The sequence below is a fragment of the Rhincodon typus genome, chromosome 3, assembly GCF_021869965.1.
Source record: "Rhincodon typus isolate 14 chromosome 3, sRhiTyp1.1, whole genome shotgun sequence".
In the NCBI taxonomy this organism is placed as follows: domain Eukaryota; kingdom Metazoa; phylum Chordata; class Chondrichthyes; order Orectolobiformes; family Rhincodontidae; genus Rhincodon; species Rhincodon typus.
The window spans coordinates 97,206,152-97,220,777 of NC_063334.1; the positions used below are offsets into that span (position 1 = coordinate 97,206,152).

Consider the following 14,626-nt stretch of genomic DNA (forward strand, 5'->3'; position numbering starts at 1 on the left):
CTGAGGGGCAAGATTTATATGTATGTGGAAAGGCAAGGTCTGATTAGAGATCGTTAACATGGCTTTGTGTGTAGGAAATCATGTCTCATGAACTTGATTGAGTCTTTTGAAGTAACAGAGGATTGGTGAGGGCAGAGCGTGAACTATATGGACTTCAGTAAGGCAGTTGACAAGGTTCCTCTTGTTAGATTGGTTAGCAAGGTTAGATCACACATAAGAGAGGGAGAACTAGCTATTTGGAGACAGAACTGGCTTGAAGGTAGAAGACAGAGGGTAACTGTGGAGGGTTGCTTTTCAGATTGAGGCCTGTGAGCAACTGACTGCCACAAGGATTGGTGCTGGGTTCACTGCTTTTCATCGTTTATATAAATGATTTGGATGTGAAGATAGGAGGTATGGTTAGTACGTTTGCAGATGACACCAGAACTGGAGGCGTAGTGGACAGTGAACATAGTTACCTCAGAATACAACGAGATCTTTATCAGATGGGCCGACGGGCCAATGAGTGGCAGATGGAGTTTAATTTAGGTAAATGTGAGGTGCTACATTTTGGAAAAGTAAGTCAGGGCAGGACTTACACACTTAATGGTAAGGTCCTTAGGAGTGTTGCTGAACAAAGACCTTGGAGTGCAGATTCATAGTTCCTTAAAAAAGCATTTGGTATGCTTGCGTTTTTTGAGTATAAGAGTTGAGAGGTCATGTTGTGACTGTACAGGACATTTGTTCGGTCACTGCTGGAAAACTGTGTGCAATTCTGGTCTCTCTCTGCTATAGGAGGGATGTTGTGAAACTTGAAAGGGTTCAGATAAGATTTACAAGTATGTTGCCAATGGTTGAAGGGTTTGAGTTGTAGGGACAGGCTAAGTAGACTGGGGCTATTTTACCTGGAGCATCAGAGGCTGAGGGGTGACCTTATAAATGTTTATAAAATCATAAGGGGCATGGATAGGGTAAATAGACAAGGTCTTTTCCCTGGGGTGTGGGAGTCCAAAACTAGAAAGCGCAGGTTTAAGGTGAGAAGGCTAAAATTTAAAAGGGATCTAAGGGACAACTTCTTCAGGTAGAGGGTGGCGCATGTATGGATTGAGCTGCCAAAGGAAGTGGTGGAACTGGCACAATTACAACATTTAAAAGGCATCTGGATGAGTATATGAATAGGAAGGGTTTAAGAGGGATATAGACCAAATGGGACTAGATTTATTTAGGATATCTGGTCAGAATGGATAAGTTGGACCAAAGGGTCTGTTTTGTGCTGTACATCTCTATGACTCTATGAAGCAGAGTAAGCATGAAATCATGAGTGGAAATCATGCCTGAAAATTTTATTACAATTCTTTGAGGAGGTAACAAGTGGGACAGGTAAAAGCGAATGAGTCAATGTAATAAATTTGAATTTCTAAATGGCTTGCAATAAGGTACCATGACAGGCTTCTTAACGTAAGCCCATGGTGTTTAGGATAGTATATTAGCATGGATAGATGTTTGGCTAAGAGAACACAGAGCTGCTGAGAGAATTTAATGTACAATCACCACATTTGCAAATGTCACAAAAAAATGTGTGGGTAGGTAAGCAGAAAGGATGACATGCAGAGTCTGTAAAGGGATACAGATAAGTTAAATGAGTAGGTAAAATCTTGGTAGGCAGAATATATAGTGGGGAAATATCAAATTATACATTTGGCAAGAATAGAGGAGCTGAATATTATTGAAACAGAGACAGGCTGCAGCACAGAGGAGTTTAAGTGTCCTCATTCATGGATCACAAACAGCCACAATTTCAGCAGGCAAAAGGAAAGGCAAGAGAGATGTTGGCCTGTATTTCAGTCCACTGGTCTCCATGAGACCCTAGAAAATAATCCAAACTACCCCCTCTTTCACCCTGACCTGAGGAGAAACTTCTTCCATATCAAGATTAGTTCTAGAACACAGAACATACAGCATTACAGCGCAGTACAGGCCCTTCGACCCTCGATGTTGCGCCGACCTGTGAAACCAATCTGAAGCCCATCTAACCTAAACTATTCCATTATCATCCATATGTTTATCAAATGACCATTTAAATTCCCTTAAAGTTGGCGAGTCTACTACTTTTGCAGGCAGGGCATTCCACGCCCTTACTACTCTCTCAGTAAAGAACCTACCTCTGACATCTGTCCTATATCTATCACCCCTCAATTTAAAGCTATGTCCCCTCATGCTAGCCATCACCATCCGAGGAAAAAGGCTCTCACTGTCCATCCTATCTAATCCTCTGATCATCTTGTACGTCTCGATTAAGTCACCTCTTAACCTTCTTCTCTCTAACGAAAACAGCCTCAAGTCCCTCAGCCTTTCCTCACAAGACCTTCCCTCCATACCAGGCAACATCCTGGTAAATCTCCTCTGTACCCTTTCCACATCCTTCCTATAATGCGGCAACCAGAACTGTACGCAACACTCCAAGTGCAGCCGCACCAGAGTTTTGTACAGCTGCAACATGACCACATGGCTCCGAAACTCAATCCCTCTACCAATAAAACCTAACACACCGTACGCCTTCTTAACAACCCTATCAACCTGGATGGCAACTTTCAGTGATCTATGCACATGGACACCAAGATCTCTCTGCTCATCCACACTACCAAGAATCTTACCATTAGCCCAGTACTCTGTATTCCTGTTACTCCTTCCAAAGTGAATCACCTCACACTTTTCCACATTAAACTCCATTTGCCACCTCTCAGCCTAGCTCAGCAGCTTATCTATGTCCCTCTGTAACCTGCAACATCCTTCTGCACTATCCACAACTCCACCGACTTTGGTGTCATCCGCAAATTTACTAACCCATCCTTCTACGCCCTCATCCAGGTCATTTATAAAAATGACAAACAGCAGTGGCCCCAAAACAGATCCTTGCGGTACACCACTAGTAACTGAACTCCAGGATGAGCATTTCCCATCAACCACCACCCTCTGTCTTCTTACAGTTAGCCAAGTTCTGATGCAAACCGCTAAATCACCCTCAATCCCATGCCTCCATATTTTCTGCAATAGCCTACCATGGGGAACCTTATCAAACGCTTTACTGAAATCCATATACACCACATCAACCACTTTACCCTCATCCACCCGTTTGGTCACCTTCTCAAAGAACTCAATAAGGTTTGTGAGGCACGACCTACCTTCACAAAACCGTGTTGACTATCGCTAATCAAATTATTCCTTTCTAGATGATTATAAATCCTATCTCTTATAATCCTTTCCAACACTTTACCCACAACCGAAGTAAGGCTCACTGGTCTATAATTACCAGGGTTGTCTCTACTCCCCTTCTTGAACAAGGAGACAACATTTGCTAGTCTCCAGTCTTCTGGCACTATTCCTGTAGACAATGACGACATAAAGATCAAAGCCAAAGGCTCTGCAATCTCCTCCCTAGCTTCCCAGAGAATCTTGTGCAATGTTTCAGTAAATTTTTATTGCATCAAAAGTAATATGTCTGCATATTTTTGCCATTACTAATGTTAAACTGACTAGGCGTTTAACAACCACCCCCCCGCCTCCATCCCCCCACTTTAGTCTCATTCTCATTTTATCCTCCAGTTCTTATTTAAAATAGTAATCTAGGCATCTTTTGTTTTCCCCAACTTATTGAGGAATTTAAACACATACTAGTAATTTAATGTGTTAAAGGACATTCGTTAGGCCACTGCTGGAATACTGTGTGCATTTCTGGACTCTCCGCTATAGGAGGAATATTGTAAAACTTGAAAGGGTTCAGATAAGATTTACAAGGATATTGCTAAGGGTTGGAGGCTTCGTGTTATAGGGAGAAGGAAAACATTCCTTTACTAAAATAAATAACAAAGGACAAAGCACCATTTTCTTACTTTGAATGTTGAATCTATTACCTGGCTTTGGGTTTATCCATCTTGTTTAAGAAGCATATACGAGGAATTTGATGTTTGTCCGCTTGTCGCCACACTGTCAAGGTTTGCGCCTAAAGTACAAACGACACTAGTGTTTGTTAAGGAAAGACCAACAGTTTAAGGTACAGCATATTTAATGTGAAATATCACCCTTTATGAGACTATGTTTGAGTGAAATGTGGATAAAAAGAACTCCTCAATCTTTTTGACTGTACCGACATTGTACAGGTACACCTGATATAATCTGGGACAAATGAACAATTATTTGGGCAAGTGTGAATTTATTAAAGAAAGCTAGTATGCAGTAGTTAAAGGTAAACTCTATTTAACTAATGTGAATGATTTTTAAAAATGAAATAAAGAGGGTTGATATGGTATACCCGGACTTCCAAAAGATTTTTCGTAAAATAGCACACAATGGGTTTTCGTGCAAATTTGAAACCCGTTGAATAAAAAGGATAGTGGCAGCATAGATACAAAGTTGACTGCGTGACACGAAGCAGAGTATAAGCAGTGGGAGCAGCTTTTTGTTGAAACTTGGAAAAGGTGTATAGTGGGTTTCCCAGGTATTAGGGCCACTATTTCTCTTGACAGATATTGAAGCATTACACTTGGGTGTACAAGGCACAATTTCAAAACTTATAGTTGGCACAAAGTGCAGTGTTGTGAACTATGAGGATAATAGTGGTACGTTTCGAGAGGATATAGGCGTGCAACTGTAATGTGGCAAATGAAACTTAACATAGAGATGTGTGAAGACTTCTCGAATTTTGCTGTTTGCAATGGCTAGTGTTTGAAAAAAAAAAGAAATGGGTCATTTAAATAAAGGTTATATCTCTAGAAATATTGCAGGAAATCAAACTTAGGGGTTTTCACAAATCATTGTAGGTGCAAAGCTTGTTGAGATACGGATTAAATGGCAAAGGGATCTTGGGCTTTCTCAATACAGGGAAAAAATACAAACTTTTATATAACAGTGATATGGCCTCAACTGCAGGACTGTTTCCAACACTTTAGAAAAGATGTGAATGCATTATCAACAGTGCAACAATGACACGAGTGTGTTTCAGGGATGAGGAACTCAGTTTCACGTGCAGATTAGGGAAGGTTTGTTCTCCTTAAAGAAGAAAAGGCTGAATGAGATTTGATAGAGGTATTCAAATTCACTAGGGATCTAGACGGAGTAGATAGCGAATAACTGTTTCTGTCAACAGAACAAGAAGATACCGATTTAAAATGACTGGAAAATGAGGCAACAATGAGGCAACCTTTCAAAGGACCAGGTGATTAGGATCTGGGATACCTAGTCCAAGAGTGTGGCAGAAGCATATTCAAATGTGCCTGTTAAAAGAGAATTGGTTAAGCATTTGATTAGAAAATAATTATATGACAATGAGGAAATAGGGTCATCTGAGTCGATCATGCAGAGAGCTGACATGGATCTGAAGGGGGTTAATGGGCTTCTTCTGTGGTTCTCTTTAAAACTGGGAAAGTGCTATACTTACTCAATTATATTTTATTTATAACTACATAGGAAGCACAGAGAAAATGTTGTCATATGGGAATGAAGCTACCAGTCTGCATCCAAGGGTTTAAAGGAAGTGACTGCAAAAATAGTGGAAGCATACATTGAAATATTTCAGAGCTCACTGGATTCCTGGAGATTAGCAAACCCAAGAATCTTCTGTTCATGAAGGGAGTGTGTCAGAAAGCAGGAAGCAATAAACCAGTTAGCCTAATGTCTATTGTTGGAAAAATGGTAGAGTCCATTATAAAAGAAGAAATAGCAGGACACTTAGAAAAGCTTAACACAATCAAACAGAGTCAACATGGCTTTAAGAACAGCAATTCATGTTTGACAACTTCAGTGGAGTTCTTTGAGGAAATAACAAGCAGAGTTGATAAAGGGAGACTGATAGACGTAGAGCATTTTGATTTCTAGAAGGCATTCGATAAGGTTCCATATAAAAGATTATTGCGCAAGAAAGGAGAATTGGTAAACACGCAGGAGACAGTCAAGATTAATGAAACAAAAACAGAAATTGCTGGTGAAACTCAGCAGCTCTGGCAGCATCTGTGGGGAAACAGAGTCACAGAGTCACTTAGCACAGAAACAGACAATTCGGCCCAATTCATCCATGCCGATCAGGTTTCCTAAACTGAACTAGGCAAAGTTTGTTTTCTCCCCACATACATTGCCAAATCTGAGTTTCACCAGCAATTTGTTTTTGTTTCAGATCTCAAGCGTCTGCAGTACATTGTTTCATGTCAAGATTAATGGGCTGTTTTCAGGTCAGAAAGACATAATTAGTGAAGTGGCACAAGGATCAGTCCTAGATCCTCAACTATTTACTATTTTTTACTACATTCATGACATAGAAAAGGGGACAGAGTTTAATATATCCAAATTTGCTGACAATATAAGAATAGGTGGGCCGGCACATTGTAATAAGGGAACAAAAGAATCTGCAAAGGGATATAGATAAGTGCAGTGAGAGGGCAAAAACTTGGCACATGGAGTTTAATGGAAGAAAATATGAGGTCATACACTTTGGTAGGAAAAATTAAAAGGCAACTATTATTTAAATAGAGAGACTCCAGAATTTACAGAGCAGAGGGCTCTGGGTGTTCCTGTGCATATAACACAAAAAGGTTAGCTAAAAGGGAACAGCAAGTACTTAAGATGATAAAATGGCCTTCATTGTTAAGGAATTGGAGATTAAAAATTGGGAAACCTGTTGCAATTGTATAGAGTGTAAGTGAGGTCACTCCAGCTATACTGAAGCTTTTCTGAAGAAGGGTCTAGGCCCAAAACGTTAGCTTTCCTGCACCTCTGATGCTGCTTGGCCTGCTGTGTTCATCCAGCTCTACCACCTTGTTATCCCAGCTATACTGTATACAGTTTTGTTTCCTGCAGTTAAGAAAGGATATATTGGCATTGAGGCAGCTCAAAACAAATTCACTAGGCTGATGCTTGAGGATGAATAGGTTGACTTATCAAGATTTAGGCTTTTATTCAAGATTAGAAGAATGAGGGGTACTCTTATTGAGACCTGCAAGTGTGATAGGGCAGATATCAAGAAGATGTTTCCACTAGTGGGGGAGTCTTGAAAGACGAAACAGTTACAGAATAAGCGGATACTCATTGAGAAGTCACAGGCAATGGAATTTCTTCCACAAAGGGTAGTTAATTTATGCAATTCTCTACCCCAGAAAATTTGGGATGCTAGATTACTGCGAGTATTTAAAAGAGAAGATAGATCAGTTTTTGAAATTGAGGTGGTGAGGGCTATGGGGAGCTGACATGGAAGAGGAAGCCTACTACAGATCAGTCATGATCTTACAGAATGGTGATTCAGGCTCAATGGGCTAGATGGCCAACTCCTGCTCCTATTTATTTTATGTTCTTTAGTTTTGGAACCTATATAACTCAAAACCCAAACAGACTTAATACTGCAATAACAAATAAATTTTACTCACTATCTATTTTAATTAATAGCCAAGTTTGAAGAGCTTTATCAGTTAAAGTTTTCCTGGGTCCGCTTATATCAACGACACATTACAAAAATGTGTTTTCTTGAGCAATTTTAAACATCAGGCAATCAGTTGCCCAACAGAATGCCAATGGGAACACAGGCACATATCCATTAAGGCTGTGCAAATAAAATCAGCATGACATTTGAGCCAATTAACTGTAATCAAGCCTGTGGAAACATTTAGCCCTTGTGAGATGGTGTTCAAATCAGAAACTTCCCAAATTTAGCTGTTTGCAATGGCTGGTGGTTAACAACATAAGAAACAGGAGCAGGTGTAGACCAGACAACCCTTCAACAGCTCAACATAATCATGGCTGATTTTTCCCAAAACTCCATGCATTCACACACACGCAGTGTAACCTTGATTTAGACTTCATTACTTTCTCCCTTATTCCAACTTTACCTATTAAACTTACTATTCTCTATGGTTCTCTCCAAGTATTTTATGAACCCTGGTACTCTATTATTCTCTCTTGGTTCCAACACCTCTGCCAAGTTCATTTAAAGCTCTGCCAACAGTACTAGCAAAATACCCTGCAAGGATCTCAGCCCCTGCTCTATTCTGGTACAACCCATCCAGGTTGTACATTGTCTCTGGGGAAATGGCAGTCTCAATGTCCCAGAGACCTAAGGTTATCATTCCTGCACCATTTTTCCAACCACAAATTCATCTGTCTTAGCCTCCTATTTCTGTACTTGCTTGCCAATTTTCTACCTAACTCTCTAAATTATGTTGCAGAACCACATCCCCATTCCTGCACAAGTTTTGATACCAATGTAGACCAAGACTTCTGGCTCATCTAGCAGAATATCTTACAATTACTCTGTGATCCTGGCACAAGGAGACAACATACCATACTGAAGTCACGCCTATGGTCACAGAAATGCCCATCCGTTCCCCTAAAAATTTCCTACAACTATTGCTCTCCCTTTCTTTTTCCTCTCCTTCTGTATAGCCAAGTCGCTGATGGTACCACAAATATGGTTCTGACGGCACTCTATGGAGGAATGAGCGTGCCCTCATCAGCTTCCAAAACTGCAAACTGATTTGAGAGTGGGATCCCAGGGGACTCCTGTACCACCTGCGTATTGTCCACTCATTCTCTTTCTGTTTCCAGGTCTTTAAGCTGCGGTGTGACCACCTCTCTGAACAGGCTACCCACATAACTCTCAGTGTCACAAATATGCCACAGTGACTCAAGCCAGAAACCCAAGCTTATTCCAGAGATGAAACTATACCAACAAATAAGTAAATCAAGTTTGATAGCTGCACGATGCTCAGTTAGTGAGTCTTAATCATGGCAGGCCCTTATTAATTACCTTGAATGCCCTGGGATAACCTGAATGTTAACTGTTGACCCTTCCTGGTAAGTAAATGCAATTGCCTGACTATTGAGCAGAGTCGAATTTGTTTCCAGTGAAATAATCTGCTGACTTCACTAGTCAACTTTAAGGCTGATCACTTTGGCAAACTTGCCATCTCCATGGAAGGAGAAGTAACATCTGCTTTCAAAGACGAGAATGGAAGACTGAAAATGAACACAAACAAGGAGTAAGCTACTAAAGAGAAATTATTTTAGAAGGGCACGCTTTTGATGACACTTGCATTAAGAAAATCCTACTCACCTCTACACCAGCTGAAGCATCAAATACTGCCACTGCTCCATCTAGTACACGTAGAGAGCGTTCTACCTCAATCGTGAAATCCACATGACCTAACAAAGTGTAAGATTTATTAAAGTAGTGCTTGATTAATGTGCATAGGGCATGATTCACTGAGCATAAGACACCCAGCTCACATGGGGTGGGAGGAGGACAAATGAAATGCCATATAATTGTATACAAGTTAGACCATAAGACTATTACAGGAGTAGATGGAGACCATTCAGCCCATCAGGTTTTCCTGCAATTCAATGAGATCATGATTGATTTAATAGTCCACAATTCTATTTTCCTGCCTTTACCCAATAACCCTAGATTGCCTTACTGATTGCCTTCTGACCCTACAGGCCTCTTTGGTAAAGAATTCCACAGATTCACTACCCTCAGAAAAGAAATTCCTCTTAATCTGTCTTAAAAGTGCAACACGTTATTCTGAGACTATGCCCTCTAGTTCTAAACTCTGCCAACTTTTCTGCATCTACCCTTTCAAATTTCTTAAGATTCTTATGTTTCGACAAGTTCAGCTCTCATTTTTCTAAATTCCAATAAGTACTGGCCCAACCTAATCAATCCGCATAAAACAGTCCCTCCATACCTGGTTTCAGCCTCATGAACATTCTCAGGACTGCCTCCAATGCCTGTATAAGATTCCTTAGTTAAGGGGTCCAAAACTGTTTATGGTATTCCAGCTGTGGTCTAAATAATGCCTTTAGTAAAACCTCCCTACTTTTATATTTCATTCCCTTTAAAATAATGGCCATCAGTTCATTTGCCTTCCCCTATCAACAACAGAAATTATATTCTAACATTTTATTGATTCACAGACAAAGACTCCCAAATCCCTCCGTTTTATAGATTTCTGCAGTTTTTCTCCATTTAAATAATAGTAAGCTCCTCTATTCTTCCTGCCAAAGTGCATAACCTCACATTTCCCCACATTATATTCTGTCTCCCGAGTTTTTACCCACTCGCTTAACCTGTCTATTTCCTGCTTTGTGCTATTCTCACCACTTGCCTTCCCTCCTATTTTTGCGCAATCCACAAACTTTGTTTTATAGAATATTTATTTTCCACATTCAAGTCATGAATATATATAGTGTAAATAATTGTGGCTCCAGTACTGCTCCCCATGATACACCACCAGTTATAGGTTGCCATCCTGAAAATGTCTCCCTTAACTCAACTCAGTTTTCTATTAGTCAATCTTCTATCCATGCTAGTATACTACTTCCAAAGCCATGACGCTTATTTTATTAAGAGGGCTAATGTGTGGTACCTTATAAAATGCTTTCTGAAAATCCAAGTATACTGTACAATGTTATAGTCACTGTTTCCTGGCAGATGATTTACTCTAACATCATTTATTAAACCTGCCTCATTACAGATCATCAGATCCAAAATAGCCTGATTCCAGTTGGATCCACAACGTATTATCCTTGGAAACTGTCCTGAACATAATCTATGAAATATTTCTCAAGACTACCATGGCCAGTCTGACTATCCCAATCTACAAGAAGATTAAAGTCACCCATGATTAAAGTACTGCCTTTTTTAACACACTCATTATCTCCAGATTTATTCTCTATCCTACCATATAACTACTGTTAAGAGGCTTACAGACTATTCCTATCAATGACTTCATCACCTTTTTATTTCTTACCACAACCCACATGGCTTCTACATCTTCTGAACCTAGATCAGTTCTTGCTATTTGTATGCATTCCATCCTATACTAACAATGATTCTCCAAATGCCCCTTCCTTCTTGCCTGACCTTTCTAAAATTCACAAAGCCCTGAATATTTGCCTAGAAGATGACTATAAGATCAACCCATATTTGTGGCATGAATTCATTTATTTTGTTCCAAAGACTATATGTATTCACATAAAATGTCATTAATTTTGCCTTTTTACCATTTTTTCTCCGTTTTTGATCCTTATTATTGCTGTTTCCTGCATTCTCTGTATATACTCTGTATCACTCTGGGTATCATAATCCAAATAGCTGCCCTGTAATGCTGCAGCCGCTTGTTTTGTAAGTCTACATTTCCCTTCTCCGAAGCTCTTCCAACCCCTCAAGTTTAAAGTCCTACTTACCTTTCTTTTATTTAAAATGTATCAGCTGAAGCCAATAAACCTCCTTTCACCTACGTATTACTTTCTTCAAGCTGACCACCTGCAGGGTGACGAAATGTTTGCAACCAAACCCACCAGCTCGGCAAGCGTATCTACAATCTCATTCACAACCTGAGCTACAAATCTTCTTGAAAACTTTTGACTACTCCATTCGTAAAAGGTACACATCTTTAAATCTGACTTAACATTGCAATCTCCACTACCTGCACTCCAAATTAACTTCATTGCTATTCAGATTATGCTTGATTTTTTTCTGTGTCTAATCTTTAGCAATGCTATTGGAATTACGATTTCCTTTTGTAATTGGTGGGCAAATAATGGCTATCTTCCTTATATATCTAAGTGAGGTAGATTGAGCAGAGTCATTTCTACCCAAAGGGAATCAATCCCTTTCTTTTAAAATCTTGGAAAATTACATTTCATTCAGCTTCAGTTCAAACATTTATAAACAGCAAGCATGTCAGAGAATCGTTATTGTGTCCTGAATTTATACATCCCCTTTCAATATTGCAGGTCACCCCGAAATGCTCCACAGTGAGGTACATCATGAAGCATAGTCACTGTTGAAGTATATCTCAGTGACACATTGAAGTAGGCTTCATTTTAATATCAATGAGTTAATATTTCTCAGATCCACGTATGTAGCATTTACCTCTCTTACAAAAACAGAAATTAGTGGAGAAACTCAGCAAGCCCAACATCAACAGTCCTTTGCTTTATTTCTGAAGAAGGGTCCAGACCCGAAACGTCAGCTTTCCTGCTCCTCTGATGCTGCTTGGCTGGCTGTGTTCATCCAGCTCTACACCTTGTTATCTTTGCTTTATTTTAACTTGTCTTCTACCCTTTCCCCCCTCCAAAAATAATTTCTGCAAGTCTCCTAAAGACAGCGTCCCTGTAACAATTCCACACAAAACTACTATTCTATCTTACAAGTCCTGTTTCTTTCAGGACCATATTCGGTTGCATAGATACCTACAGTTGAACAGTTTATTTTGTTCAGTTTGCTTCAGATTTTAAAATACTACATCATATCTCAAAAAGTAGATATTTTCAAAACTGTTCAGTAAGAAATTAAAATGTGGAAAAAGTGTCTGCATTAAAAGTTGTTTAGTTCACAGTATTCTGAAAAACAATAAAATGTAGCTTTTGGGAAGGAGAAAACAGAGTTAACGTTTCGGGTCCAGTGACCCTTCCTCGGAACTGATAGTGGCTGGGAAAATAGGGAGGTGGGTGGGCTAGGGAGTAAACGATAGGATAGAGCCCGAAGAGAGAGAAAGACAGTTGGACAGACAAAGGAGTTGCGGAGAGAGGAGCAGAACTTCTTCAAGGTGGGCATGCCTGGAAGAGATGTGGCAGTGAGTTAAATACTAGATAAGAATTGTGCCTCAAATGGGTGTGTATTCAAAACGTGACAAAAATGCAGTATTTGCATCTATTTAAAATAATCTTAATGATAACTACAAGTATTTTGAAAAACTGACCATTAACTCTACACAAAATTTCTCTTTTGGAACTAGCAATTCAGTTACATCTGGTTTAGCGTCCCAGCTTGTGATTGCCTACCTGGTGTATCTATTAAATTGACCCGATGGTTTTTCCAGTCAAAAGTGACAGCAGCTGACTGGATGGTAATTCCACGCTCACGTTCCTGTGCCATAAAATCAGTCACTGTGTCTCCATCATCAACATCTAAGTAAGAAATAGAAGATTCAGTGAATTTTTTTTTTTAGTTACATTAATGAAGCCCAAATCACAATTACATAGAAACACAGAAAATAGGAGTTGGCAATTCAGCTGATCAAACCTACTCTGCCATTCAACATGATCATGGCTGATCCTCCACTTCTTGTATTCTTCTCATATCCTGTGATACCCTGAATCTCTAGGGCAATTTATTTTTTTCTTAAATACATTCGTGAATCCACAGCCTTCTGTGGTAGATTTCCCTGGGTTCATAACCCATTGAGTGAAAATATTTCTCCTCATCTCAGTTCAAATGGCTTACTACATTTCCTGAGACTGTGATCTCTTATTCTGGAACCAGAGCCAGGGGAAACATCATTCCTGCATTTGTCTGCTGGAATTGTATATGTTTCAATGGGATTCCACCTCAGTTCAACTAAACTCAAGTGAATACGGGCAGAGGCAACGCAGTCTCTCCTCATGCAAGAAACACTCCAGCATATGTAATGTGAAATTATGGACGAGATTTCATAAAGTGTTTATTCAAACTTCCTACAATTATAGTACACTCTGCCATGCTTGACAGATCATGATGTTACGCCCACATTTCAATTTCATTGGCTTTATGAACTTAACCATACTGCTGAAATGGAGATGCTGTGGACAGATGTTAGTGGAGAATGAGTCTCCTCACACAATTTGCATGTCAACAAGCCACACCTACAACAGAATATTCAGCAGATATTGCAGATTCTATACTTCCTTGACAAAAGATTCATATTGCTTACCTTCACTTAATTTTTCAAAGTATGCATTAGATTGTATTGTAATGAGAAGAGACTTCATCAAGTAAACAATTGTATCCTTACCTCCAAGTGCCCTGGTGTATCCTGCATAATAAAGCATTCTCTCTGTGGTTGTGGTTTTTCCTGCATCGATATGAGCCATGATCCCAATGTTCCGTATTCTGCTAATATAGATTTACTTTCTGAATAAAGGATAAACTACGCTATTTTGTTTATCTTAATTTTAAAAATTCTGGGTGATAAATGTCACAGATTGAAATTGACTTTATCATGCTCAATCAATTAATGAAAATATTGTTTTCTTCTGGAGATCTGAATGACAGAGAAATGAACAAGTTGCAAACAAATCTGGAACTTAACACATATCAGGAGTAAATGCATGGAGTCTCAAAACACTGTTGCCTTCAGAAACTTAAAGAATTCTTCTCAGGGCCAGTGAGAATCCAAACAGGGTAACAATTAAAATTGGCAGAAAGAGGTATATATTTCACAAGGTTGTGCAAGGGATAAATAGCACCCATGAGCAAACAGCTGAAAAATATAATTTACAAGGAAAGCTCGGCTCCCTATTAATAAATAGTGTTGCTCTTAATTGTAGAGACAAATATATTAACTACTGTAATAGCAACTTAAGAATAGGCCATTCAGCCCATTGAGGCTGATCTACCATTTAATACAATTATGGCAGATGAAACACTCCAATGCCTTTTAGCTATAGTATCCATAACCCTTTACGCCATTGATAAGCAAAAATGTATCAACCTCTACTTTAAAACTGCTCAAAGTCTGAGCTTCTACAGCCATTTGACCTAAAGTAAAGAAACCAAAACTGTATCTGGATTCTAAACTCTAAAAATATTTCCCTCTCCTCAGATGTTGCCAGGTCTGCACAGTTT

The 14,626-nt window shown here is 39.3% G+C and overlaps 1 protein-coding gene across 1 annotated transcript in view; it reads right to left on the bottom strand.

Moving 5' to 3' along the window:
• The window catches only part of gfm2 (GTP dependent ribosome recycling factor mitochondrial 2), a 62,395-nt gene extending 47,991 nt beyond the window's left edge, over positions 1-14,404 (bottom strand). Inside the window, exons 1-4 of the mRNA XM_020526730.2 lie at positions 13,794-14,404; positions 12,805-12,930; positions 9,071-9,159; positions 3,891-3,979 (exon numbers count right to left, since the gene is read on the bottom strand). Of these exons, the coding sequence (XP_020382319.2) occupies positions 3,891-3,979; positions 9,071-9,159; positions 12,805-12,930; positions 13,794-13,872 (383 nt within the window). The 5' untranslated portion in view covers positions 13,873-14,404. The remainder of the gene's footprint in view (positions 1-3,890; positions 3,980-9,070; positions 9,160-12,804; positions 12,931-13,793) is intronic.
• Between the last annotated feature and the right edge of the window lie 222 nt (positions 14,405-14,626).